This window comes from Geotrypetes seraphini, chromosome 16 (genome assembly GCF_902459505.1).
Source record: "Geotrypetes seraphini chromosome 16, aGeoSer1.1, whole genome shotgun sequence".
Classification (NCBI taxonomy): Eukaryota; Metazoa; Chordata; class Amphibia; order Gymnophiona; family Dermophiidae; genus Geotrypetes; species Geotrypetes seraphini.
In genome coordinates, this window is record NC_047099.1 from 32,045,090 (window position 1) to 32,072,736 (window position 27,647).

The 27,647-nt window shown below is 42.2% G+C and overlaps 1 protein-coding gene across 11 annotated transcripts in view; it reads right to left on the reverse strand.

The window, feature by feature from the left end:
• GIGYF1 (GRB10 interacting GYF protein 1) overlaps nucleotides 1–27,647 on the reverse strand; it is a 332,123-nt gene that overhangs the window by 161,200 nt on the left and 143,276 nt on the right. For all 11 annotated transcript variants that reach the window (XM_033924367.1, XM_033924371.1, XM_033924372.1 and 8 more), the window contains 2 exons: nucleotides 17,552–17,660; nucleotides 11,014–11,054 (listed from right to left, as the gene is read on the reverse strand). In XM_033924367.1, coding sequence (XP_033780258.1) covers nucleotides 11,014–11,054; nucleotides 17,552–17,660 — 150 coding nt within the window. The remainder of the gene's footprint in view (nucleotides 1–11,013; nucleotides 11,055–17,551; nucleotides 17,661–27,647) is intronic.

A 27,647-nucleotide genomic window follows, 5' to 3' on the forward strand; every position in this document is an offset into this window, starting at 1 on the left:
GTCAAACCCCTGCGGAGTTCCCCAAGGATCCCCTCTATCCCCGACTCTCTTCAATCTCTATACAGCCTCCCTCAGCTCTCACCTGGACAAACAAGGCATAACCTCCTACAGCTATGCCGATGACATTACCATTCTCATACCCTTCGATCAACCTGAACTCTCCATGATAAACACAATATACCAAACACTAAAATCAATAGCAACCTGGATGAAAGATCACAAACTGAAATTGAACCCAGATAAAACAAAATTCATCCTCCTAGAAAACAACAAAATACCAACCATAACCAACATTGAAATCAACGCAATCAACTACCCCATACAAACCACCCTAAAACTGCTAGGAATAACTATCGACAGATGCTGCACCATGCAACCGCAAATCAATAAAACAATACAAACGTCATTCTTAGTCATGAGAAACTTAAGACAAGTTCGGAAATTCTTCGAGAAAACTCAATTCCAGCTAATAGTTCAGTCCTTAATACTAGGCCTACTTGACTATTGTAATATCCTCTACCTCCCATGCCCTACAACCATAACAAAACAATTACAAACTATCTAAAACACAGCACTAAGACTCATCTATTCATTAAAGAAACATGATCACATTACAGAAGCATATCTCCAATCGCACTGGCTTCCGATCCCAGCAAGAATACAATTTAAATTCTACTGCCTACTATTTAAGACTTTATACGGAGACAGTCCAAACTACCTGAATAATCGCCTCATCCACAACACCGCAACCAGACATAGGAAAACTCACACCCCATTCTCATACTCCCTAATTAAGGAGGTCAAACGGAAAAAAACTATATGATGGCCTCCTGGCCACTCAAGCAGCCAAACTAGACAACCAAATCGCCAATCTACTGACGGCATCTCTCGACTACAAGACTTTTAGAAAAGAAATAAAGACCATACTCTTCAAGAAAACTCTGAAAAAAGAAATAATACCGCAAGTCTCAAATTCCACCTCTCACTAAAGCCAACTACCCAAACAAATAACCTTACCCATTTCTTACTCCTTTTGAAAATGACCAATTTTTTTTTTTTTTTTAATTATAAGTTCTTGTTGTAATACATCTTGGATAATTCTTTTGTAATCCACCTTGAACTGCAAGGTAATGGCGGAATAGAAATCCCTAATGTAATGTAATGTAATGTAATAATACTGTTTGACCGAAATTACCATCTCATCTGGAATATGATTCCAGACAGTAGTGAGATATGAAAGTGTGAATTGAGGACCCAGTGGCTGCTTTGCAAATTTCATCAATGGAAGTGGATCGTAAGAAAGCCACTGAAGCTGCCATCGCTCAAACTTTGTGTGCCGTTAACATGTCTCTCGAGATGCAACCCAGCCCGAGCATAGCAGAAGGAAATACAGGCTGCTAGCTATGTGGAAATACTTCTTTTGCTCAAAAATAAAGAAGAATCCAATGGGTTTGCAGTGAAAGTCAAACAGCAAATCCAAAATAAGAACTGCAGAGATGTTAAACAAGATGCAGGAATTTTATTGAAGATAATTAACTGTTGCTTTCCAAAGAATGGTTCAGATTGGTTGGAAACCAGGACCCAACACAGTCTGTGTTTCGAATAACACTTCTTCCTCAGGGGTCCAAGGTGTTATAAATCCAGTATACCAAGAACCATATGGAGTATAGCGGTAGGACATAAAATTAATTTAAAACAGGCAGCGAGAGGTGTGACATTTTGCTAAATGATGGCTCTTGCCTGGTAAAAGGACTGTATGCAGAGCATTACATGTACAAGATAATTGGACAAGTGGCATTGCTGAGGCTTAACTTAGTGTCTGATAGCAGGTAAAGTGAGGATGTGGTCAGAGCATTGCACACAGACCTCACTGTACAGAGTTTAAGCAGTGGCTCCTTACTTGTCCTGGGGGACCCTTCAGCTAGTTGGTTTTTGGGGTATCCACAGTGAAAGTTCATGATTAGATTTCCATATAGTGATTCTAGAACTTTGCAGCGCACGAAGATGTCTGGGTAGAGGATTAGCTCTGTTGTGACAGGCAAATTTTATTAAGATTTTGGCAGTTAAAATTAAAGAAAAGTGAAGTAAAAGAGAGAATTGAAGTAAGAAATGGCTTCGGGTAAAACTAGTAAAAGTAATCCGGTGAATTCAGGAGCAGGAAGTAAAAAAAGAACAAAAATGGATTCGGTATCCCCGACAGCGGTCCCGTTGCCTCAGGAAGAAATTGATAACAGTGATTTGATGAATGAACTTCAGAAAATTAAAGAAATAGTAAGTGATAACGCTAAAAATATAAAAGTTGTGAAGGAGGAAATAGAGAGTCTGACAAATAGAAAGCAGGCAGTTGACTTCAAAATTGAGCAGTTAGAAAAGCATGCTGAGAAATCTGAGGCAGAGATGCTGGTGTGTAAAAAAGATCACAGAGAAATAGAGGCGTTGAAAAAGGATTTTGAAGACTTATCAAATCGTGAAAGAAGGAATAATTTGCGTCTGATTGGGATACCTGAGGGGATTGAGCAGAATGATCCTATTCAATTTGTGACTAATTTTATCCCAAAGATCTTGCCATTTAAAAGTTATTTTCCTTTGGAGATAGAAAGAGCACATCGGATACCGATGAAAAGATCAAATAGTCAGAAGGGTCCCCGTCCACTAATCTTTAAGCTGCTAAGACATCAGCAGGTGGTAGAGATTATAAATCTGGCTAAAACAAACAAGGATCTTAAATGCCAGGATTCTAAGATCTTTATAGTAACTGACTTTGCAAAAGCTACAGCCTACAAAAGAAAACAGCTTTTGGATTTAAGACCTAAACTGAGAGCAATGGGAGCAAGATATGGATTGATATATCCTGCTATTATGAGGGTAACTTATGAGAATAAAACTTATAATTTTGAAGAAGCAGGCAAATTACAGGAATTTCTAGATCAATATAATTTGCCTATGGTTTCATGAAAGTATTTAGAAAATGTAATAAATAATATACTTAGATTATTTTTGGTTTATATTTTTGAGTGAAAATTGAAAGATATTTTATAAAGAAGGAAAAAGTGGGAAAAAAAAATAGAAAAGGAGAAAAATATTTTCTAGAAAATTGTTGCAGTTAGATTTAAGGGGGATCAACATTTCAAACAAGATTTAAAGAATAGAAATGAAAAATTTTAAAGAGACAATAAGAAAAGAAGAAAAGAAGATTTTGACAAGGTAAGAAGAGGGATGGAGCATATAGGAAGTGAAGAAAATATGAGGAACAATTATAAGATTTGGATGGTTTCTTAATGTGAATTTATAATTTGCATTTGAGCGTGACTGAGATAATAATATGAGGACACATAAATGCTGCATTGGAGAAATGTGGGAACTTAGAATATAATAAGATGAAAAATACAAAAGACTATTGATGTAAAGAGAAGAAGATGTGAAGATGGACTGATGGAAATGACTTGAGCATTATTTAGATTTACAATTTGCATCTGAAATTGACTGAGATATAATAAGGATGATGTTGCAAAAATACTTTATTGGAGAAAGATGAAATAGCAATCTGCAAGAAGATGGAATAAGAGACTGAAACAGCAGGATGAAGATGTACAAGTGTTACAGTTGTGCAAAATGGAGAATAGACTGTAATAGATTGAAGATGCAATGAAAATTAATGAGAGTTTTAAAAAAATATGAGGTCTGCTTGGTTGAAATGTTTGATCCTTCTTTTGATGTAAGGTTAAAAAAATAAAATTGAATATTATAGGATGGAGTGATGTATGTTCCATTGAAGTTGTGAGAAACTTAGGTTAGACAAAAAAAAAAAAAATAATAAAATAATAATATTAATCTTGGGGGGGTATATATTGTAAGAAATGGTTTCCGAAATATTGGGTATATCCTTTTATAAATATATTAGAGGTATAGGATGGAAGAATGTTTGGAAATTTGAATGAGGGGGGAAGTATATAATAAAGAATTATAGTAAATATGGGTATTTATGGTATTGAAGAATGGATTGACTGCAGGAGAATTTAGTGTTGGTTGTTTGAAAGATTAGAGAAAGAAAAATGAGTATGTTATTGCCTGTGGGGAGTTTATTTTTTGCTCAGTAATATGTGCGTTTCGAAGTTTGCATTTGTGTTAGGGGAGGGGAGGGTGGGGGGTGGGAATAGGGGGGGGATGGGGAAAGAGGGGAGGGGGGAGACTCATATATTGGTTTAAGGAAAAAGAAAAAATGTATATTTTATGTTTGAGTGGATTATATATGTATTTTATATTTTATTTGTAAAATGGGTTTTATTTTTTCTTTGAATGTAAATGGCCTTAATCACCCTATAAAAAGGAAAAAGGTATTGGAATATATTAAACAACAAAATATAGATATATGTTTCTTGCAAGAGACACATTTGTCTGGAACAGAGTCTATGAAGCTGACAGATAAGTGGATAAAACAATGTTTATTTGCACCAGCGGTAAAAAAGAAGGCAGGAGTTGCAATATTGATTAATAAAAAATGTACAGCAACATTTAATATGGTTAAGGCAGATCCTCAAGGAAGGTGGTTACTTGTTGACATGAGCATGGGCAGTAATACAATGGCATTACTAAATATATATGCACCTAATTCGAATCAAAGTGAATTCTTTAAATCTCTACAACAATTAGTTTTACCACTGGCTACTACTAATTTAGTGGTGGCTGGGGATTTCAATGCTGTTATAGATCCAATAATGGATAAAAAGCCTAGTAGAATAATGAAATCAATGGGATTAGATAATTTGGTACAAGTATGTAATTTAAAAGATAAATGGCGTATTCTTCATTTTAATGATCGGGAATTTACATTTTGTTCACATGTTCATCAATCGTTCTCAAGAATTGATTATATTTTTGTTTCAGATCAGATGGTACAGCAAGTTATAAAAGCTGACATAGAACCAATAGTAATATCTGATCATGGTGGTATATGGATAGAAGTTAACGTAGTAGATCCAGATAATTCCAAACCTGTATGGAGGTTTGATAATACATTGCTTGCTGATTCTAAATTTTGCACAGAATTTCAAAATAAAATAAATGAATATTTTAGACTTAATGATTTAGAGGAAATTTCGATTGGAATTTTATGGGATGCTTTCAAAGCAACTATGAGAGGACAAATTATATCATATTCTGCATATAAAAAGAAACTGTTAAGAAACCAATATGTGAATTTGGAAAAAGAAATTAAGAATTTGGAATTAAAATTGGTTAATAAATGGGAACAGGAGACATTTCAAATATTGTTAAAAAAAAATGTGAATATAATGAAATTTCCTCTGGGTTAGTAAGGAAAGATATTTTTGCTCAGCAGGTGGTGTATTATGGTAGTGCAAATAAGGCTGGAAGATTATTGGCAAATTATTTAAAAGCAAAGAAAAGGAAGGAGAAAATAAGCATAATTAAAGATGAGTTAGGAAATTCTCATTCTCAAATTGGAAATATATTAAAACAATTTTTAAAATATTATAAGTCATTGTATTCTTCGGAGTCTTATTTAAATAAAGAGAAAGATGGGATGGATTTTTTTAGTTTAGTTGAAGGTCCTAAGGTTCCTGATCATATAAAAAGAAGTTTAGATAAACCTATATCATTAAAAGAGTTACAAATGGCATTGAAATCCCTTAGAGTTGGGACCGCTCCAGGTGGAGATGGATTTACAGAAGAGTTTTATAAAGAATTTCAAATTTCCCAATTACCATATTTATTAAAATTATATCAGGATCAACTGAATAAAGGTTGTATATCAGGCACTATGGCAGAATCTTTAACTATTGTTTTGCCAAAGCCAAATAAAGATCCAACATTGGTTTCAAACTACAGGCCTATATCTTTAATAAATGTAGATGGTAAATTATTAGCTAAGATTTTAGCATTAAGATTGGCTAAAGCTCTTCCGCATATAATAGGAATGAATCAAACTGGATTTGTTGCTCAAAGACACTCTTCTAATAATACTAGACTGGCATTTCAGATGTATTATTTAACAAAACAAATTAATGATCCGGCTTTTTCGGTTTCACTAGATGCTGAGAAGGCTTTTCATCGTGTAGAATGGAGTTTCATGTATCAAGCTATGGAATGGTTTGGTATTGGATCCGGATTTATACAAATGATACAAGCATTGTACAGCTCCCCAACTGCTCGCTTATATATAAATAATAATTTTTCGGATGCTTTTAAGTTGCAGAGGGGAGTTAGACAAGGTTGTCCATTATCTCCTTTGCTCTTTGATATAGTTCTTGAACCCTTATTATTAGCTATTCGACAGGCAAAGGACATACAGGGTATTCCATGTGTTGGAGTGGAATATAAAGTATCTGCTTATGCAGATGACATCTTGCTTCATTTGAGGAATCCGGAAACAACAATCCCATGTCTACTGAAGGTCATAGATACATTTGGAAAATTCTCAGGATACAAAATAAATTGGACTAAATCAGAGATTTTACCTTTAAATGTGCATTGTACAAAAGGTATACTTGATTCTTTCCCTTTTATATGGAAAGAGGATGGAATAAAGTACTTAGGTATTTGGCTGAATAAAACACTTGAAGAGACAATGAGAATAAATGAAAAATTTTTATTACAAAAAGTTACAGAGTTGTGTGAGCAATGGAATCCTTTACATTTGTCCTGGTGGGGAAGAGTACAAACTGTTAAAATGATGATTTTGCCTGTGGTTTGCTATCAATTGGGAATGATACCAGTGTTTTTTCAGGGGTCTTTCTATAAAAAATTAAATAGTATTCTGGTTAAATTTATTTGGCTGGGTAAAATTGCAAGAGTGGCTTTAGTGTTTTTGCAAAGACCAATTGAGGAGGGTGGGGTAAATTTTCCCAATTTTTATAGGTATCATCAGGCCTATATCATGCGCCAAGGTATGTATTGGGTCCTCCCAGAGCTTTTGGAACAATTACCAGAGTGGTTAAGGGTGGAGAGATCACTTATCTTTCCACTTAGGCTTGATCTTTTGCTTGGTATAAAAGTGCCTAGAATACGTAAGGACAATAGAGTATTAATGGATACTTGGAAAACATTAAGGTTTGTAGACAAATTAACTACTGATTCTATTTTAAAATCGAAACAACAGACTATTTGGGTAAACTCCAAGATACAAATAGGCGGGTTTAAGGTTGTCTGGAAAGATTGGATTAAAGCAGGTATAAGATCATTAACGGAAGTAATTGATAATGGTAAGATGCTTGAATTTTCACAATTGCAACATAAATATGGTCTGAATAAAAAACAAAGTTATAAGTGGTTGCAATTGAAGCAGGCTATTCAGGTGGGGTTCCCTGAATGGAAATCTTTAAATGATCATTACAGCTTAGAATTCTTATGTTTCCAGGCAGATTTTCTGGGTCACCAGGCCGCAAAGTGGTATAAAATTATATCTAATTATTTGAATAAGAAGCCTAAAAATGGATTAAGAGATATTTGGAGCATTGAGATTAAGCATCAGATTAATGCATCTCAATGGCCACGTATTTGGTCTTGGAGAATTAAAGGTACGATGTCAGCATCTATTAGGCAAACATGGTTCTTTTTGTTGCATAGAGCATTCTGGACCCCTACTAGATTACAAAAATTAGATTGCTCTAAGTCTAATAGATGCTGGCATTGTAAAATTGAAGTTGGAACTCTAGACCATCTTTAATTTTATTGTCCATGTATTCAGGCATTTTGGATATCAATATGGGATCAAGTTAATATGTTGATGGAGAGTCATGTGGCTTTATCCTATGACACAGTGATTTTTGGAATGTGTATGAGGGCCAAATGCCAAATATCTACAGCAAACAATAAATTATTGTTGATTCTTACGGGAGTGGGAATTCAACAGATAACAACTAATTGGAAAGACTGTTCTAGATTGAATTGTAATTTTTGGTGGAACTCAGTTTGTCATATGTATAAGATGGAAAGATTTCTTGCGATACAGAGGGGGTATTTTAAAAGATTTCAAGAGGTGTGGAGGTCATTAATTGAATATTATAACGAGTAAAGTTTATTCTTTTTCCTTAGGGGATAATATATAGAAATGGGATGGGATGGGAGGGATAGGGAGGGAAAAATATTGGAAATATGTTGTTATGAAAAATAAGGAGATATATGTAATAGGATGGGATATTTATTGTTGTGCATTACTGGGTATAATAAAATGTTTAAAGTGTTTGAGAAAGAAGGATGGGGGAGGGACAGATTTCATGTCAGAGTAATTGTATTATCAAAAAGGGATGTATAATTATATATAAATTTGGAAGGAATATTTTATTGATATGGAAAAGGGTGGGAGGTGGGGGGAAATAAAAACATGTATAATAATATTGTTTAAGAATGCCAAGTGTGTTATGTAAATTAATTGTAATAATACTGTACACTTGTTGAAAGAAATAAAAAGGAATAAAGATTAAAAAAAAAATAATAAAAAAAAAGATTTCCATATAGTAAGCTTCTGTGTGGTAGACTCAACTTTCTCTCCAAAAAGCTCTTCTCCCACACATGGTATATTGGTAAAGCGGTCTTGAAGATTGATATCCATATCCAAGACCCACAGCCAGGCAAGCCTCCTCATAGCTATGGCCATGGCCGAAGCTCTGGATGAAACATCGAACACATCAAAAGCAGAACGAGCCATATACTTCCTGACATGCAGAATAGCATGAGTGAGATGTTTAAACTCAGGAAGATGGGCAGGTGGAATATATTGCACATACACTGCTAGCATTTTAATTAATTGTTTGAAATAAAAACACATGAAGAAATTGTAATTAAACACTCTGTTGGATAACATTGAATTCTGATATAGGTGACAGCCAAATTTGTCCATAGTTCTGCCTTCACGACTTGGAGAGGGACTCTGAACCAGAAGACTGGAACTAGAAGACTTTTTGAGGGTGGATTCTACCAGCAACGACTTTGATGTAAACCTCCCTGAACTGCAATGTAATGTGGGAAATAAATAAAGCTATTATTATTACATTGAAGCTGTGGTTTATCAAATCCTGGACATGAAATAGTCCTATAGATGGAATCTAACTTTCTAGGGGCTATAGACATTGACAGTGGAGTTTTCCAATTTTTCAGAAGAGACTCTTTCAAAAGATTGTGAAGTGATAATTTTAAAAGCTCCTGGGGAGGTTTATTAAAATCTAATGCCTCCAGAAGTTCAACCCTGGTTTCAATGTCTACTTCCAATTTTACAGAAAGCTCGTTACCCAGACGCCTAATATATTTAGTGAGAGAGAGCCCTTCCAGAGGGGATCTTCTTCTAGGTGGTAGAGGGGACGGTTCTGAAGGTATTCCACAGGACTCAGGAGCTGATAAAGTAGCTTCACATTCAGAGTCACTGTGATTAGAAATTAAATCAGAGTCCTGATCGACGTTTAGGGAGTCTATGATGACAGTACTGACCTGACGATGCTGAAGATGGAGAACGTCATTACCGAGATGAACGAGATAATATATGCCTTGAGATAGAATACTTAGAAGAATGTCGATATAAAATGTCAGTGTTTTGATGAAGAACATCGATGCGTCAACGAGGATTTTCACTACCTCGATGAAGACCTCCAATGTTTCAACATAGAGCCTCAATGTCTCGGTGGAGAATGATGTTTTGAAGAAAGACGTCAGTGCTTCGATGGAGATCGATGCTCTGATTAAGATGATTGTCGGCGCCAGGTTCAAGAGTGTCGATGCCTTGTGGAAGCAGGACACTCCAAGGACGAGCATCGACGTCATCTCAAGAAGCATCGATGCGAAGCAGAGCAACACTTCAGAGTAGACTCTGAAGCAGTACACCTTGTGGACTATGAGAGCTATGCTCAGGCTGGGTCAGTACTGATGAGGTAGATGCAGACACTAGACCTGAGATTAATTTGAACATGTCTCCAAACTCTTTGCACAGAAAGTTATCGACCCTGGATCAAAAATCCTCCACCAATACCTGAGACTGAGCAGGTGTCCATAGTATGGCAGGGTGTCTAAGAGGATGCACACCCAGTAGGAGACACAACTTGCACAGAAGACCATTGGCGTTGAGGTTTGGCCTGCATTGATGGACTCAAATGATGAAGAGGCCTGTGACGTTGGCTGGGAAGTGGCTGGCTTCTTAGCAGGCTTTCCTGAAGCAGGGATGTCCGATGCCAATGTAGCAAGGTGTGAGATTTTTCTTCCATGGCGAAACTAAAAAATTTTTCCTGCTGAAGACACTGGACCTTTAGGGAATATTTTTGGAGAGTAGAACACCAAATGCAGGCATCCACTCGATGTTCCGGGCCTAAACACTAGATACACCAACTGTGCAGACACTGACAGCACTTTTTTAACCCGCTTAGTGTTTTAGACATGGATGGGAAGATTTGAGTAGCAAAATCAAAGTCAAAGATAAAAATGAAAAACTAATATAATTTTTTTTTTTTTTTTAGGGGATTAACTATAACAAAAAAAAAGAAAAATATTTGTGAAACAAAGTTCACTCTAGAACACTCTGAGGGAAAGCAATGCAGCACATGAAAAGACAACTTCTTCGACTGACATACCACAAGCTCTCGTAGGCCGGGAAGGCACTTGCACATGAGTGGTATGGGCAGACAAAGCTTTTAAGCTCTTAAGGTGCCGGTGCACTTTCACTGTCTATACCAGGCTCCGTGGATGACACCACCCACATGTGAGAATATGCAGCCTGCATGTACTAGGTTAACCAATAACCCACTTCCTTATCTTACATTTTTCTAACTTAAAACTTTGGCATGTTTTCTATTTACAATTTTTAGGCAAGTCTGCTTTCCCTCAATCACATTTATATTTTCCTGTATAAATAAAATGTTGTCAATTCAATTCACAGTGATATGTGGTTATAAGAAGTCAAATTACAATGAGAGGGAATCTTGATATCTTTTAAAGGCCAAGAAACATTCTATTGACGAGGGTCTTCACAGACCACTAGTAATGGAACACATTGAAATAGAAGACAAAATATACCTCCATCTCGGCGAACAGGCTTCTCAAACCTCCGCTCACCCCTGCAGCAGAAAGAAACAAAGAAATGGAGAAACAGGGAAATCACAAACTATGGAACTTATTACTTTACTTTATCCACTGCAGACAAAGTGGAGAGGGGGCTAAAGCTGGTATTACTGGACAGGAGAAGGAAAACTTAATACAGGAAGAAGGACTATAAGCTGGAATGATCTTCTAGGTCTCTGTGGCACTTAAGCCTTTGATTTAGCATCTGGTACCCTGAAGGGATTGAGTGATGGGTAGGTTGACCTCTTGGAACACAAGGGAGGAGATTTCATCTCCCATCAAACAAACTAAGATCCTACAGGTTTTGAAGACATCAAACATCAATTGAAGTTCTTCAGGAAACCCAACTAGATACATTACAGCATGGAAAACTTAAAAGATGGTGGGTGGAACAAATAATTGAAGCTGGAGCAAAAGAAAGCTGGAGTTGGTTATCCTTTTCATGAAGAGGTAAGATGTTGTGCATCATAAAATAATAAGGAATCAGGAGAGTAGATTTTTGATGGCATGAGTATCAATAACGAACAATAGGATGCTTATTGATACTCACTGACGCCATCAGAAATCTGCTCTTCTAATCCCTTGTTATATTATATTATATGATGCGCAACATCTAACCTATTCATATAAAGGATAACCAACTCCAGCTTTCTTTTGCACTGCTGCAGCGTCAATTATTTGGTCCACCCACCACCTTTTAAGTTTTTCATGCTGTAATGTATCTAGATGGGATTCCTGAAGAATTGCAATTAATGTTTGATGTCCCTGAGAAACCTGTGGGATCCTACATCCGTTTCTTATATTCTGCTTTCACCAGTACAGGTTCAAAGTATATTACAGAAAGAAAATAGAAGATAAACTGAATCTGGAAAATAAAGCGTTATAGTTACTAAAGATTAGGTTCTTATCTTTGCTAATCTTCTTTCTTGTAAATCCACACACTATTTCTGGACAAATAGGTTATGAATCCTCTGTCACCAGACTGCTTGTAGGAAGCTTCCTTTACATACTTTTCTGACTCTCCCTCTTACCTTAAGGACTGCCCTATGGCTTCCAGTGTATACAAAAGCAGACAGGCACCTGCAAAGGACATAGAAACAAGGGAGGGGTATGGGGGCAGTCCTCAAGAAACATGTCTAATTGCTCATATCAAAATTGAATAACGAAAAATAGATATCATAAGTAAAACAGTTTTGCAAACATCATAAATGTAATATCAGAATATGGACACACAGCCTGCACTAACAGAGAGGAGCGCCCAGAACAGGAATCCCCACGGAAAGTGCCTAAAGCGGATAGATGTAACTCTAAAACAGGCTGGTCAAAGTACTGTAAATCCAACTTATCAGTGCTTTTCAAGGCAGACAACTGGCAAACAATTAACTCCTAGGGAGGGTTCTAGGAATAATGGATTTACATGAAAGAAGATTAGGAAAGCTAAGAACCTAATCTTTCGTTCTTGCGCAATCCCACTCTATTCCTGGACAAAGCAAGACCGATGAGCCGGTTGCCAAAACTGAACAGCCAAACGCAGAATCCTGTCACGCTGCCACATCAATTCCATAAAACCTTGTAAAGGTATGCAAGGACACCAAATGGCAACCCTGAAAATTTCCTCAGGCGACACTGCTGAGGATTTTGCCCACGAAGAGGCAACATCTCTAGTGGAATGAGCCTTCACCGAAGGGGAGTCTATTTTCTGGCCAACAAGTAAGCCAAGGAAATTGCCATGCGGATCCATCTGGCAATAAAGGCCTTCGAAGCCAGCTATCCCTCGCAGGCTGGACCCACCAGCACAAACAGATAATCTGAGAGATGAAATTAATTGGTGACTTCCAGGTAACTCAGCAAAAGTCTGCACACATCCAAGGACTGTAAAGATGGCATCCTGCTTGCTAGAGCCCGGAGGCACGAAAGCGGGCAAGCAGATCGCCTGGTTGATGTGAAAATTAGAGATCACCTTTGGAAGGAAGGAGGGAAGAATGTGCAGGATAACACTGGAATTCATGATGCGAAGGAAAGGTCACAAGAAGACAAGGCCTGAAGCTCGGAGACTATGCAGACTGAAGTAATGGCCACCAGAAAAACAGTCTTAACTGTATTATCCATCAATGACACCCAGTCCAACAGTTCATAAGGGGAACCTGTGAGCACCTCGAGGACCAGATTAAGACTCTGGGGGAAAGATGGACAGATAGGACGGCAAAGCCGTAGTGAACCTTTCAAGAACCAGACAACATCAAGATGTGCAGCCAAGGTCCCATACAAGAGAGGCAAACCACCTGCACTCTCAAGGAACTGACGGCCAGCCTTTCTTGAGGCCCTCCTGAGAAAAACTGAAGGAGAGGTCGGGTCTTCATTATTATGGGCACACCAGGACTGAAAACAACTCCAGATCTTGGCATACGCAGTCATAGAAACATAAAAATTGACGGCAGATAAGGGCTACGGCCCATCTAGTCTGCCCACCCTAATGTCCCTCCCCTACCTTCGCCCTGTGAATAGATCTCATGTGACGATCCCATTTGGCCTTAAAATCAGGCACGCTGCTGGCCTCGATCACATGCAGTAGAAGACTATTCCAGCGATCAACCACCCTTTCTGTGAAAAAGAATTTTCTGGTGTCAGCTCGTAGTTTCCCTCCCCTAATTTTACACAGATGCCCTCTTGTTGTCGTGGGACCCTTGAAAAGGAAGATATCTTCCTCCACCTCTATGCGGCCCGTGAGATACTTGAACGTCTCGATCATGTCCCCCCTCTCTCTTCGCTCCTCGAGTGAGTATAGCTGCAATTTGTCTAGCCGTTCCTCATATGGGAGATCCTTGAGTCCCGAGACCATCCGGGTGGCCATTCTCTGAACCAACTCCAGTCTCAGCACATCCTTGCGATAATGCGGCCTCCAGAATTGCACACAGTATTCCAGATGGGGCCTCACCATGGATCTATACAATGGCATAATGACTTCCGGCTTACGGCTGACGAAACCCCTGCGTATGCAACCTATGACTGTCTTGCTTTGGATGAAGCTTGCTCCACTTGATTGGCAGCCTTCATGTCCTCGCTGACGATCACCCCTAAGTCGCGTTCTGCTACCGTTCTTGTAAGGATCTCGCCATTAAGGGTATAAGTCTTGCATGGATTTTGGCTGCCCAGGTGCATAACTTTGCATTTTTTGGCATTGAAGCTGAGTTGCCAGGACCTAGACCAACGCTCCAGTAGGAGTAGGTCGTGCATCATGTTGTCGGGCATTGAAACATCATCTATTGTGCATTTGCCCACTACATTACTTAGTTTGGCGTCATCGGCGAATAATGTTATTTTACCCCGAAGCCCTTCTGCCAAGTCCCTTATAAAGATGTTGAATAGGATTGGGCCCAAGACCGAGTCACTGTGGACTTTAAAAAAAATAATTTATATTCCGCATATCCTACAATTTATGCAGATTACAAATTATTCAGGTATTCAAAAATTTTTCCCTAACTGTCCCGATGGGCTGCCACTCTACCTTATTCTTGCTGCAGAGGATAGTGGCAATGACTTTTGATGAATACCTAGGCGCACTTTAAATGTACCTGCCTAATTTTCAAGATCCTACAGGGCATTCTTCCTCCCCTAATCCCACTATCCTGGAATTCTTCAAGACCTGACACTACCAGATCCGCCCACATACTCAAACTATCTTTCCCATCGTTAAAAGGTGTCATGTATGCAGGTAAATTAGGGAAATCCCTTTTCTTCAAATTCACTGAGCTTTAGAATAACCTCCCTGCCCCGCTGCGGAACCTAGGCTCATTCCAATTATTCCAAAAGCATCTGGAAACCTGGCTTGATGGACCGAAGGTCTGATCCAGAGATGGCAGTTCTTATGTTCTTATGTCCAAGAATACCCAAACTACCCTGTTCTGTAGCAAGCTCTAGAAAGTGCCGGAGGGCCAAGCGAATCACACAGACTTCCATGCAACCGATCGACCAATTCCTCTCAGAAGGGAACCACTGCCCCTGAACTGGACTGTCCTCACAAAGAGCTTCCCAGCTATACAGGCTGGCATCTGTTGACAGAATCTCCCAGGTCCTAGACAGGAGATAGGCAATTCCGGTCCTCGAGAGCCAGAGCCAGATCAGGTTTTCAGAATATCCACAATAAATATGCATGAAATAGATTTGCATCTCAAGGTAGCAGTGCATGCAAATCCATCTCATACATATTCATTGTGGATATCCTGAAAACCTGACCTGGCTCCGGCTCTCGATAACCGGAATTGCCTAACCCTGTCCTAGACCATAGGGTTATTTCCCCTTACTCGTATGAGCTGCAAAAGAAATTCATTTCAAGTTTTTCACTGTCTCCAGTGTACTTCATAGGCTAGTTTAACACCTTCTAGCAGTCAGTACCCAAGTACAGAGAGACACACCCATCTGGGAAGTAGAGGCACCTATTACTACAGGCTAAACCAGACATATTCATTGGGGAAATCCTGAAAACCCGACAGGATTCCGGTCCTCGAGGACCAGAGTTGCCCATGTCTGGGCTAAACTATTGTTCTGCTCAAACAACTAAACCAGTGGTTCCCAAACCCTGTCCTGGGGGACCCCCAGCCAGTCGGGTTTTCAAGATATCCCTAATGCATGCGCATGAGAGAGATTTGCATACCTGTCACTTCCATTATATGCAAATCTCTCTCATGCATATTCATTAGGGATATCTTGAAAACCCGACTGGCTGGGGGTCCCCCAGGACAGGGCTTGGGAACCACTGAACTAAACAGTACCATTAACCGCCAACAGAGGCGTCAAAGGAGTTCAGAACTACTCCCACAATAGGTTATACATATGTAAAAACTTTTCTTAACCCCAAAGGGTTAACCGGTCTCCAAGAAACAGATTGGATAAGCAGAAGGAGACTGAAATTGGAAATCTGAATCTGAAACAGGCACAGCAAGGACAGTCTGAAGTGTTAATCCAGGAGAGAAGCATCCCTCAGAGGTTCAAAAGGAGCCCTGGCAAAATCAAACAGCACCACATTAAGGTCCCAGGCTAGGAACGGATTCTTAATGGGCAGCCGGAATCGAAGCTCTTTCTGCAAAAACTAAGCAACATCTGGATGCAACGCCAAAGAAAACCGACAATCCTGGGATCTAAAACTGGATAGACTGGTCACCTGGAGACACAGAGACACCCCCATGAGGCTTTTATCCAGACTTGTTTGGAGAAAAGCAAAGACCCGTGACATCGGAGTCGAATAAGGGTCCACTTGTTCCTGGTCACACCAGTGTATTCTAAGGCTGCGCACTCAACTTCATTTTGTGGAAAACGAAGAACTGAAAAACTGCAAGACAATGTCAAGGGGGAAACCACTCGCACATGCGTAGTGCAGGCAGTCTCGAAGATTCATAATAAGTTTAAAGTGACATTATACTTTTAGCACTGTCCGTGCTGGGTTCCATGGTTTACGTCACTCACATGTAAGAATACGCTGCCTGCTTGTCCAAGGATAACAAACAATTTCACATGCAACTGCTTACTGCATGGTCAAGTATGATCAATGGCAATGAAAATAATTCAAACAAAAACAAAAAAACGGAACAAAATATATTTTACTGCCTTTAGACCAAGATGGTGCTCAGATTCCATAGATGGAACAGAAATTCTCAAAGCCGGGGACTAGCCCCTATAGAGTCTTTCACCAAATCTATTACTGCACCAACTTCTGAGGTAGAAAGGTGATTAAAATGTAGTCTGTTGTGATATAATTGTGTAAAAGTCCAAAGATATGAGTGAATTTTTGATTTTCTTTTTTCCTTATTATTTTTATATCATAATTTTGGTTCTGACAAGAACAACCAAGTGCAAAGAAAGCAACTTAACTTAAATGTCCATACAGCATGATCCGGCAAGGTTCTAACGTGTTTCGCCCGATGGCTTCTTCAGAGAACCTGCTTGTGCTGAATGTGACTCCAATTTCAAAACTATTCATTTCTGACCAGGAAATGAATAGTTTTGAAATGAGGAAGGATTTGAAATTGGAGTCACATTCAGCACAAGCAGGTTCTCTGAAGAAGCCATCGGGCGAAACGCGTTAGAACCTTGCCGGATCATTCTGTATGGACATTTAAGTTAAGTTGCTTTCTTTGCACTTGGTTGTTCTTGTCGGAACCAAAATTATGATATAAAAATAATAAGGAAAAAAGAAAATCAAAAATTAACTCATATCTTTGGACTTTTACACAATTATATCACAACAGACTACATTTTAATCACCTTTCTACCTCAGAAGTTGGTGCAGTGATAGATTTGGTGAAAGACTCTATAGGGGCTAGTCCCCGGCTTTGAGAATTTCCGTTCCATCTATGGAACCTGAGCACCATCTTGGTCTAAAGGCATTAAAATATATTTTGTTCCGTTTTTTTGTTTGATTTCAATTGCTTTTTGGGACATTATTTGTGCACTCTTACCCAGTTGTATTGGGAATGAAAATAATTCTACAAATCCTAACCTGTCATCCCAGCTCTGACTCCGATGAATCTCACGGCTGCCCCGGCCAAACGTCCCTTCTCCGTCCTCAATACTTCTTTGGTAAAATCCACTCTCTCCACGTCCCCGACCTGTGAAAAACACACCCACATATGCACAGTTATTACACTTCCTATAAAGATAAGGAAACAACGCCTCTGATATGTACATAAACAGAGGCAACGTTTAACTCTGTACAAAGCTGTCAGCATGCAATGTTTTAGTTGCATGAAGGAATAGCCTAATGGTTAGTGCAGTGACCCGAGAACCAGGTTCAATTCACACTGCAGCTCGTTGTGACTCTGGGCAAGTCGCATAACCCTCCACTTCCACAGGTACAAAGTAAGTGCCTGTATATAATATGTAAACCACTTTGACTGTAGCCATCAAGGGAGTATATCAAGTCCCATATGAGAGACATAATGAACCTAAGGATTATCACAGTAAAACTGCAGTTAAAGCATGACATTTCACTTCTATGCATACTTTCCTAATATATTTAAGCCAAAATATAAGAAGGAGAAATTAGGTTCTTACCTGCTAATTTTCTTTCTGTTAGCCTGTAGGCTGGTATAGTCCTTATGAATGGGTTATATTCCTCACTGCTACCAGCAGATGGAGACTGAGAACAAACTTGTATATCAGGATAGCTTCTCCTCTTGCAGAACCTAGGAAAGACTTAACTGAAAACAGTAACACACACTCCGAACAGGAGTGCAAAAACAACAAACACTGGTAAATAACTGTTAGAACATGTGTAGAACTAAACCCTGGTATAGAAAATATCCCTACTGCTCACCAGCAAAGCCACCTGAGCCATAGCCGCTGTTCTTAATTCTCCGCAGCCCTAGAAAAATTCTAAAACCCGTAGAAAAAACAAAATCTGCATGCGAACAAAACAAAAACCCGCAATCACTGCACAGACAGACAGGATGGGTCACTATACCAGTCTACAGGCTAACAGAAAGAAAATTAGCAGGTTAAGAACCTAATTTCTCCTTCTGTAGTGCGTGGTAGACTGGTATAGTCCTTACGAATGGGATATACCAAAGCAGTACCCATTAAGGGTGGGACCCCCGAAGGGCCGTCATCAAAACATGTTCACTGAACACCACGTCCCGATGCGCTTGAACATACACATGGTTGTGTCTGACAAAGGAATGCAGAAAAGACCAAGATGCAGCTTTTCAAAAAGCCTGACCCCTAGTGGAATGAGCCTTGAGAAAGTTGGGAACAGGCTTCTTCTTCAGAAGATAAGCAGAAGCGATAGTCTCCTTGATCCAACGCGCAATAGTAGCCTTAGAAACACCATCCTCCTTATGAGGACTTGCTAGAAGAACAAAGAGATGATTTAATTTCACTACCCAACACTGGGAGGACCATTGCCTGATTAACATGGAAAGGAGAAACTACCTTTGGCAGAAAAGAAGAAATAGGCCACAAGACAACCTGCTCCCTAGAAAATTCCAAGAAAGGAGCCCAACAAGAGAAAGCCTGCCACTCAGAAACACATCTAGCAGAAGTAATGGCCACCAAGAAGACCACTTTAAGAGTAAGGTCCTTCAAAGAACAGTCGCCCAGCGGTTCAAAAGGTGGGCACACTTGAACTGACAGAATCAGATTCAGTTGCCAAGATGGAACAGAAGGTCGTACGGGAGGCCTGAGCAATTTGGCCGCCCACAAAAAGCGAATCACATCAGGAATGGCAGTCAAACACTGACCTTTCAACAACCCGAGAAAGGCTGACAAGGCCTCAAGCTGAACCCGGAAAGAAGACCATCCTGCAAGAACTCTAAGATGGTAGGTAAGGAAGCATAAAAAGAGACTACTCCACGCGCAGTACACCACTCCTCAAATATACGCCAATCCCGTCCCACACTGCAGGTTATTGAGCAAGATGAGTTTGATGGGATTAGGTGAAACATTAACTGCATGGGTTAAAGACTGGCTTAGAGGTAGACTTCAGAGGGTAGTGGTGAATGGTACCCTCTCTGAAATGTCGGAGGTGATCAATGGAGTGCCGCAGGGCTCAGTCTTGGGCACGATCCTATTTAACATCTTCATAAGGGACCTGGATCAGGGGCTTCGAGGTAAAATTACATTATTCGCCGATGACGCCAAACTATGCAACATAGTAGGCAAAAGCACAGTGCCTGACAGTATGACGCAGGACCTACTCTTACTAGAACATTGGTCCACAACTTAGCAACTAAGTTTCAATTCAAAAAGTGTAAAGTCATGCACTTTGGCAGCAGAAATCCATGCAGATCTTAAACCCTAAATGGTGAGACCTTAGCAAGGACTACAGCAGAACGAGACTTGGGGGTAATCATTAGTGAAGACATGAAGACTGCCAATCAAGTGGAGAAAGCTTCAGCCAAGGCTAGACAAATGATGGGTTGTATCCGTAGAAGTTTCGTCAGCCGAAAGCCTGAAGTCATAATGCCGTTGTACAGATCCATGGTGAGACCTCATCTGGAATATTGTGTACAATTCTGGAGGCCACATTACCAAAAAGATATGCTGAGAGTTGAGTCGGTTCAGCGAATTGCTACCAGGAATGTCTCGGGATTCAAAGATCTCCCGTATGAGGAACGGCTGGGTAAGTTGCAACTATTCTCACTCGAGGAGCGCAGAGAGAGAGGGGAGACATGATTGAGGCGTTCAAATATGTCACGGGCCATATCGAGGTGGAAGAAGATATCTTTCTTAAAGGACCCACGTCAACAAGAGGACATCCGTTGAAAATCAGGGGTGGGAAACTTCATGGCAACACCAGAAAGTATTTCTTCACCGAAAGGGTGATCATTGGAATGATCTTCCATTGTAGGTAATCGAGGCCAGCAGCGTGCCAGATTTTAAGAAAAAAAATGGGATAAGCATGTGGGATCTCTTCATGGAGGGAATTAGGGGAGTGTGTCATTAGAGTGGGCAGACTTAATGGGCCGTGGCCCTTTTCTGCCGTCATTTTCTATTTTTCTATAAGCCCGAGAGGTGGAAAACCTCCAGGACCCCAAGAGAGTTGAGATCAATTTATCTGAATACCCCTTCTTACCTAGGCGATCCCTTTTATGAGCCAAGCCGTAATACAGAAGAGACCCGGATCGAACATTGGAATGGGACCGAGTCAGAAGGTCGTCCAAGAGAGGCAGAGGAAGAGGATCCACCACCAGATGCCTCACCACATACTATAGCCACCTGGGCCAATCGCGAGTCACCAGAACCACAAGCCTTGAATGTAGAATTATGCAGAGAAATCTTCCCACTAATGGCCACGGAGGGAACACATACAACAGCCCCTTCGTTGGCCACAGTTGAACCAGAGCATCTAGGCCCTCGGCCTGACCGTCTCTGCGACAACTGAAGAATCGCGGTGTTTTGGCGTTGACACTTGTGGCCATCAGGCCTATAAGGGGCTGACCCCAAGACTGCACTATCAACGGAAAGGCCACGGGGCTTAGACACCACTCTCTGGGATCCAGCATGTGATGACTGAGAAAGTCCGTTTGAACATTCTCCACTCTGGCTATGTGGAAGGCTGAAATGTCCTGAAGATGAGACTCTGACCGAACCATGAGCAGAGCCACCTCCTGTGCCACCAAAGTGCTCTGGGTGCCCCACCTGATGATTGACATAGGCCACTGCCATGGCATTGTCCGAAAGAAAGGCCAGATGGATGGCTCTGGTCTCTAAGACACTGATCAACCAAGAAGCCTCCTCCGTGGACCATGTACCCTGAGCTGAGTGACCTAGACACTGAGCTCCTCAACAGAGAAGACTGGCATCTGTGAGCAGCACTGTTCACTGTGGCTGGTCCAGACTCGCCCCTTGTACAAGATGGGAGGTCTGGAGCCACCAACAAAGAATGCACCGAGCCAAGCCCGGAAGCAGAACAGAATGATCCAGACTGTGCCTCTTAGGCAAACACCTCCTTAGAAAAGAACACTGAAGAAGATGCATGTGGGCCCGAGACCACCTCACCACATCGAGGGAAGCCGCCACTGACCCCAAGACTTGGAGGAAATCCTGCACCCGAGAACACCGGGATGCCATAAGCAGGCGCATTTGAGATTGCAATTTGCTTATCCGGGCCTCTGAAGGAAGACCTTGCCCAAGGAGGTGTCGATCAGCACTAGATACTCCAGGTGCTGAGATGGAGACAACCGGCTCTTGGAAAGGTTGACTACTCATCCCAGCGACTACAGAAACTCCACCACCCGAGCCGTGACCCAGGTGCTCTCCTGGAATGACTTTGTATGAATCAACCAGTCATCCAGGTAGGGATGAACTAGAATGCCCTCTTTTCGCAATGCCACCACAACAACCACCATCACCTTGGTGAACATCCGTGGAGCCGTAGCCAGACCAAAGGGAAGTGCACAGAACTGATGTTGCCCCAAGATCGCAAAGAGCAGGAAGCGATGATGGGAAGCCCGAATAAGAATATGCAAGTAGGCCTCCATCAGATCTAGAGAGGTCAGAAACTCCCCCGGCTGAACCGCCAGAATCATAGACCGTAGAGTTTCCATGCGGAAGGCACGTGAAGAGTCCTGTTAACCCCCATCAAATCCAGGAGGGGGTGAAAGGTCTCTTCTTTTTTTGGCACCACAAAGTAAATTGAGTACCTACCTGTGCCCCACTCCTGCGGGAGAAGTGGAACCACCGCGTGGAGGTCCAACAATCTTTGAAGGGACTGGTGAAAAGACTGCTGCTTCCACCTATGAAGGGGAAGGGTGAAAACAATCTGGCAAGGAACGGGCAAACCCCAGAGCATAGCCAACCCAAATCACTTCCAGAACCCACTGATCGGAAGTGATGTCTGCCCAGACTGGAGAAAAATCTCGCAGCCTGGCGCCCACCAGAACCAAGACGGGCACCAGCAAGGAGTTATTGGGCAGGGCAGGCAGCAGGGGGCCTGGCAGGGGCGCTGCCTGCACCCCGGTGGGCCCCACGAAAGGACTGCATGCGCTGAAAGAAAGCCCAAGAGACTGAAAGGAGGCAGACCCTCGACCAGGGCGGAAGCGGCGGAAATCACGCCCACGAGCAGCCCTACCCGAGCCAGCGGCCTAGGCCTATCCTCAGGCAAACAAGGCACTTTAGAATCAATTAGAATCTGAACCAACTTGTCCAAATCCTCATCAAACATAAAGGACCCTTTAAAGGGAAACTTTATTAACTTAGCTTTGGACGCCGTATCCGCCAACTAAGCACGAAGCCACAAGGTACGGTGTGCTGCCACTCCAAAAGCCAACGACTTGGCAGAAGCTCACAAGGGGTCATACATGGCATCTGACAGATAAGAAACACCCAATTCAATCTTTGCCACTTCACGGTTTAACAATTCCCAATCCTCAGATTCACTGTCAAGCACATGCTTGGCCCAGCGAAAACACGTCCGAGCCACCAGCCTGCCACACATCGCCGCCTGGACTGCCAGAGCTGTCACTTCAAACTGTTTAAGGAGGGACTCCAACTTAAGCTCCTAAAGATCCTTCAAGGCCGCATCGCCCTCAAAAGGCACAGTGTGCCTCATGGCTGAGACCACCGCGTCCACCACAGGTGACTTCAGAGTGTCCATATCCCCTTCAGGAATGGGATACAGGTGGGCCATAGAGCGTGCAAAATGAAAAGGAGCTTCCGGCACCTGCCACTGTGCAAGCATAATGTCACAAATATCCTGATGCATAGGAAAAGAGCGTGAAGTAGAGCGGATCCCCATAAGCAAGGAGTCCACCGTACGCGGGGGCTCTGACACGGTGTCCTCAAAGTGTAAAACCGAGGAGACCTGAAGAACTAACTCATAAAGCTCTTCCCACTGAAAAATATGCACCACAGATCATCCTCACCAGCAGGGGGATGCTCGAACCCCTCGCTGGCGGAATCCAGTCCCCCAAGAGGATCCTAAAAATCTCCCCAAAGGTCCAGGTCCTCATCAATACCATCTTGCTCCTCTGGGCTAAAATCCTCATCCCAAGAGACCCTCGGGTACTTGGATGAGAGAGGAGTAGAGGGGGACAAAACCGCTGTATGGGGCCGCACCAGTCCCAAACCTTCAGAGCTTCTTGACAAAGGGAGGTAGACCCTGTCCACCTCCTTGTTTGTTGATATAATACATGGCGACTTGGTTGTCCGTTCGAATGAGGACTACTGTGTCGTGAAGTAGATGTTGGAAAGCATACAGGATCGCTCTGAGTTACAACTGATTGATATGACACTGACGATCCGTACTGGTCTAGAGACCTTGAGTATGGAGACCATCGAGATGAGCGCCCCAAGCATAGGTCGAAGAGTCTGTCATGAGGACCTTCTGATGAGGGGGGTGTTTGAAAAAGCAAGCCTCTGGAAAGATTGGAAGAGAGCATCCACCAACGGAGAGACTTCTTCAAGGAAGGAGTGACTGAAATGTGTTGAGAAGGAGGGTCGCAAACTTGCGTCCATTGAGATGCCAGCGTCCACTGAGGAATTCTGAGGTGAAGTCTGGCAAAAGGAGTCACGTGTACTATGGAGGCCATGTGACCCAGAAGTACCATCATGTGTCTCGCTGAGATGGAAGAGCGGGAAGACACTGTGTGACAGAGTTGAAGAAGAGCTTCCAGATGCCCAGTGGGATCACTTAGAGGGTTAAGCCAAGGGAACCTGTCACCAGGAGTGGGATCCCTAGGATAGTAGACTTGGGGGTTGGGTCAGTAGAGTGGGCAGACCTGATGGGCTATGGCCCTTATCTGCCGTCATCTTTTATGTTTCTATGAATGCTGAGTTGGACAGTGTCCAGAACAGCTCCAATGAATTGTAGATTCTGTGAGGGCTGAAGCTGAGATTTGGGAAAGTTAATTTCAAATCCTAAACTTTGTAGGAACCAGGTAGTCCGTTGGGTCGTTACAATAACCCCTTGAGATGTGGAATCTTTGATGAGCCTGTTGTCAAGGTAAGAAAATACCTGAAGACCATGATTTCTTACAGCTGCTACCACTACCAGGCACTTGGTGAACACTCTGGGAGATGAGGCCAGACTGAAGGGTAGTACTCTGTATTGATAGTGCAGATTCCCCACCCGAAATCTGAGGTATTGATGGGAGGCCGGATGAATGGGAATATGAGTGTAGGCCTCCTTGAGATCCAGAGAGCATAACCAGTCGTTCTGCTCGAGAAGGGGATAAAGGGATGCCAGGGACAACATTCGAAACTTTTCTTTGACTAGAAATTTGTTGAGAGCCCTGAGATCCAGAATGGGTCACAGATCGCCCGTCTTCTTTGGAACAAGGAAGAAATGGGAGTAAAAACCTCTGTTCTGCTGTTCCAAGGGAACTGGTTCGATGGCATGGAGATGAAGCAGAGCTTGAGCTTCCTGAAGAAGAACGGCAGTCTGGGATGGATTGGAAGGATACTCTCTTGGAGGAAGCTCTGATGGAACCTGAGTGAAATAAAGAGAGTATCCTTCCCTGATGATGGTAAGCACCCAGAGGTCGGATGTAATTAACGTCCATCGGTTGTAAAAATGATGGAGATGACCTCCTATAGGAGGAAAAAGAGACAGAGACAGAACGGTGGAGGTTATGATCTGTTGTAAACAGTCAAAAAGGCTTAGAAGCCTTAGGTGCAGCATAAGGTTGGGATTTCTGTTGCTTCTGAGGTTGCTGTTTTTTTTCAGAGGAGGGCGAGTATAAGGAGCCGGCTTTGGAGCAAAACGCCTTTGATAGATAACAGCAGGGAGTGCAGGCTTGGCAGGAGCTGGCTTTGGTTTAGGTCTGACTATTGAAGCAAATGATTTTTCATGGTCAGATAATTTCTTGGTGGCTGCCTCGATGCCCTGACAAGGAAGGTTAGCTAAGCGGTCTTGAAGGTTAGAGTCCATGTCAATGGTACGAAGCCAGGCAAGACGACGCACAGCTACAGAGCAAGCAGCCGCTCGGGCAGATAACTCGAAGGAATCATAAGATGATTGGAGGAGATGGAGACGTAATTGAGTGAAAGAAGCAATGACTTCTTGAAACTCAAAATGCATTTGGTTATCCAAATAAGCCAAAAACTTTGGTAGAAGAGAAAGAAGAAATTCAAAATAAGTGATGAAATAAAAATTATAATTGAGGACTTTAGAGGACATCATAGCATTCTGGTAGATGCGACGCCAAATTTGTCCATAGTTTTCCCCTCCCTTCCAGGAGTAACTGTGGCATAGACCTTGGAAGGATCTCTTCAAGGAGGATTCAACAAGCAGGGATTGATGAGATAACTGTGAATTGTCAAACCCTTTGCGATGCAGTTTTATACCTAGAGTCCAATTTTCCTGGAACTGCTGGTATAAAAAAAGGTGTCTCCATGCATCGAGCACAAGTCTGATTCAAAAGCTTATGAAGTGGAAGCTTAAGACACTCTGCCAGAGGTTTAGGAAAATGCATGACTTCTAGATACCCCTTAGAATATTTGGAGCCAGTATCCAATTGAACATCCAAGTCTACAGCCATCTGTCGCAGGAAAGATGAGAAAGATAGTTGATCTGCCAATGCTTTGCCTCGAGAAGGACTCGAGGAAGTTGAGGCAGCTTGTGTCGAAGAAGAAGCTTTGGCATGGAAAAAGGCATCAAAGGAACCTGGTGACTTGGAGAAGGCAATCGAGACCGGAACATCCTCAAGGTCCGGCATCGGAGTCCTTGAATGAGGAGTCTGTGGTCTGGTCAAGGTTGGAGTAGATCGAGGCTTCGAGGAAGATGGTCTATCCTTAGGAGAAGAACGTTGCCTGGAAGGATGCCTCGATGAAGGCCTCGAATGGTGGTGAGAACTGTTTCTGCAACTAGATCTCGAAGAGCTTTCGCTTCGGAGATGTAAGCAGCCGATTCCGATGTATGAATAGGGCTAGAGGCAGTAGATCAAAGCTCCAGAGGCTTGGTGGAGGAACCTCGATGCACTCTCAAAGACTCTGTTCCTTGTTTAGAGTGTGAAGATTCTCGTCGATGCACTCGCAAAGAATCTGCTCCTTGCTTTTCGTGCTTGGATGGCAGACCAGACACTCGCAGAGACTCTGCTCCCTGTAAAGAGTGTGGAATCTCAGACTGGGGCATAGGAAGCGGCTCGACCTCGCGGGAGTCTGCTGAATGCCCAGGCTGGATAAGAGGAAGCAGTTTAGGTCCCATGTTAGTAAGGAACTGAATAAACTGCTTCTCTAACATGGTCTGGAAAGAAGCCAGCAAGGATGGATCCGCGTCTGAAAACAGACCATCTGCTTTGGCTGGAGGTTCTTTCGAGGTAGTGTGAGTGTGTTTCGACTTAGAAGTCTTGGACACTTTAATCACCACCGGTGGAACCGACTGCTAAGCTATGTGACCTGAGGAAACAGGGGAAGATACAGCAGATGACGTCGAAGCAAGAGCCGCTGCAAACGATGAAGGTCTGATGAGGCTCGAGGTGGAAGCAGTAGGCGCTGAAGGAGCCTCGATGGAAGTCAAGGCCGAAGACAGTTTCGAAGTTAAGGGATCAGTAGGAGACTCCATCTCGAAACGCTTGTCCACCAGATGCTTGAAAGCACGAGGCTGAAGTATTTGGCAAGGCAGGCACGGTCTAGGATGATGTTTCGGCCCAAGGCACTTGAGGTAGCATCCGTGAGAGAGATCGCGCGCTGACATTTGCTACACCTCTTAAAGCCTATAGCAGGCCGGGACATAGACGGAAAAATAGCCGCCGCAAAGTCGAAGCCCTCAGGCTGCGGCCGAGCGGCCCGTCCCGAAAAACGAACGAAAGAAGAAAAAAAATTTTTTTTTGCACTAAAAGAAAAGAAATAAAATAAAACAGTGATTCGTGAAGAAAAAAACACAAACCGCGGTTGAGAGAAGGCAAAAAGTTAATGAAGTTAAACGCAGAGAGTCAAAGACGGACTTCTCGGCTCCGCAGAAAACTGAGACCTGAGGAGACGCGCCCTGCGTTGGGCGGGAGGGTACTCGCGCATGTGCGGTGCGGACGACTCGAAACTTCAAGTTTCTTCAAGCAATTCTGCTTGTGAGGCATCCGCATCCGGGCTCCGTCGGATGATGTCACCCATATGTGAGAATACCTACCTGCTTTTCCTGGGATAATTAGTCTTACCACCTG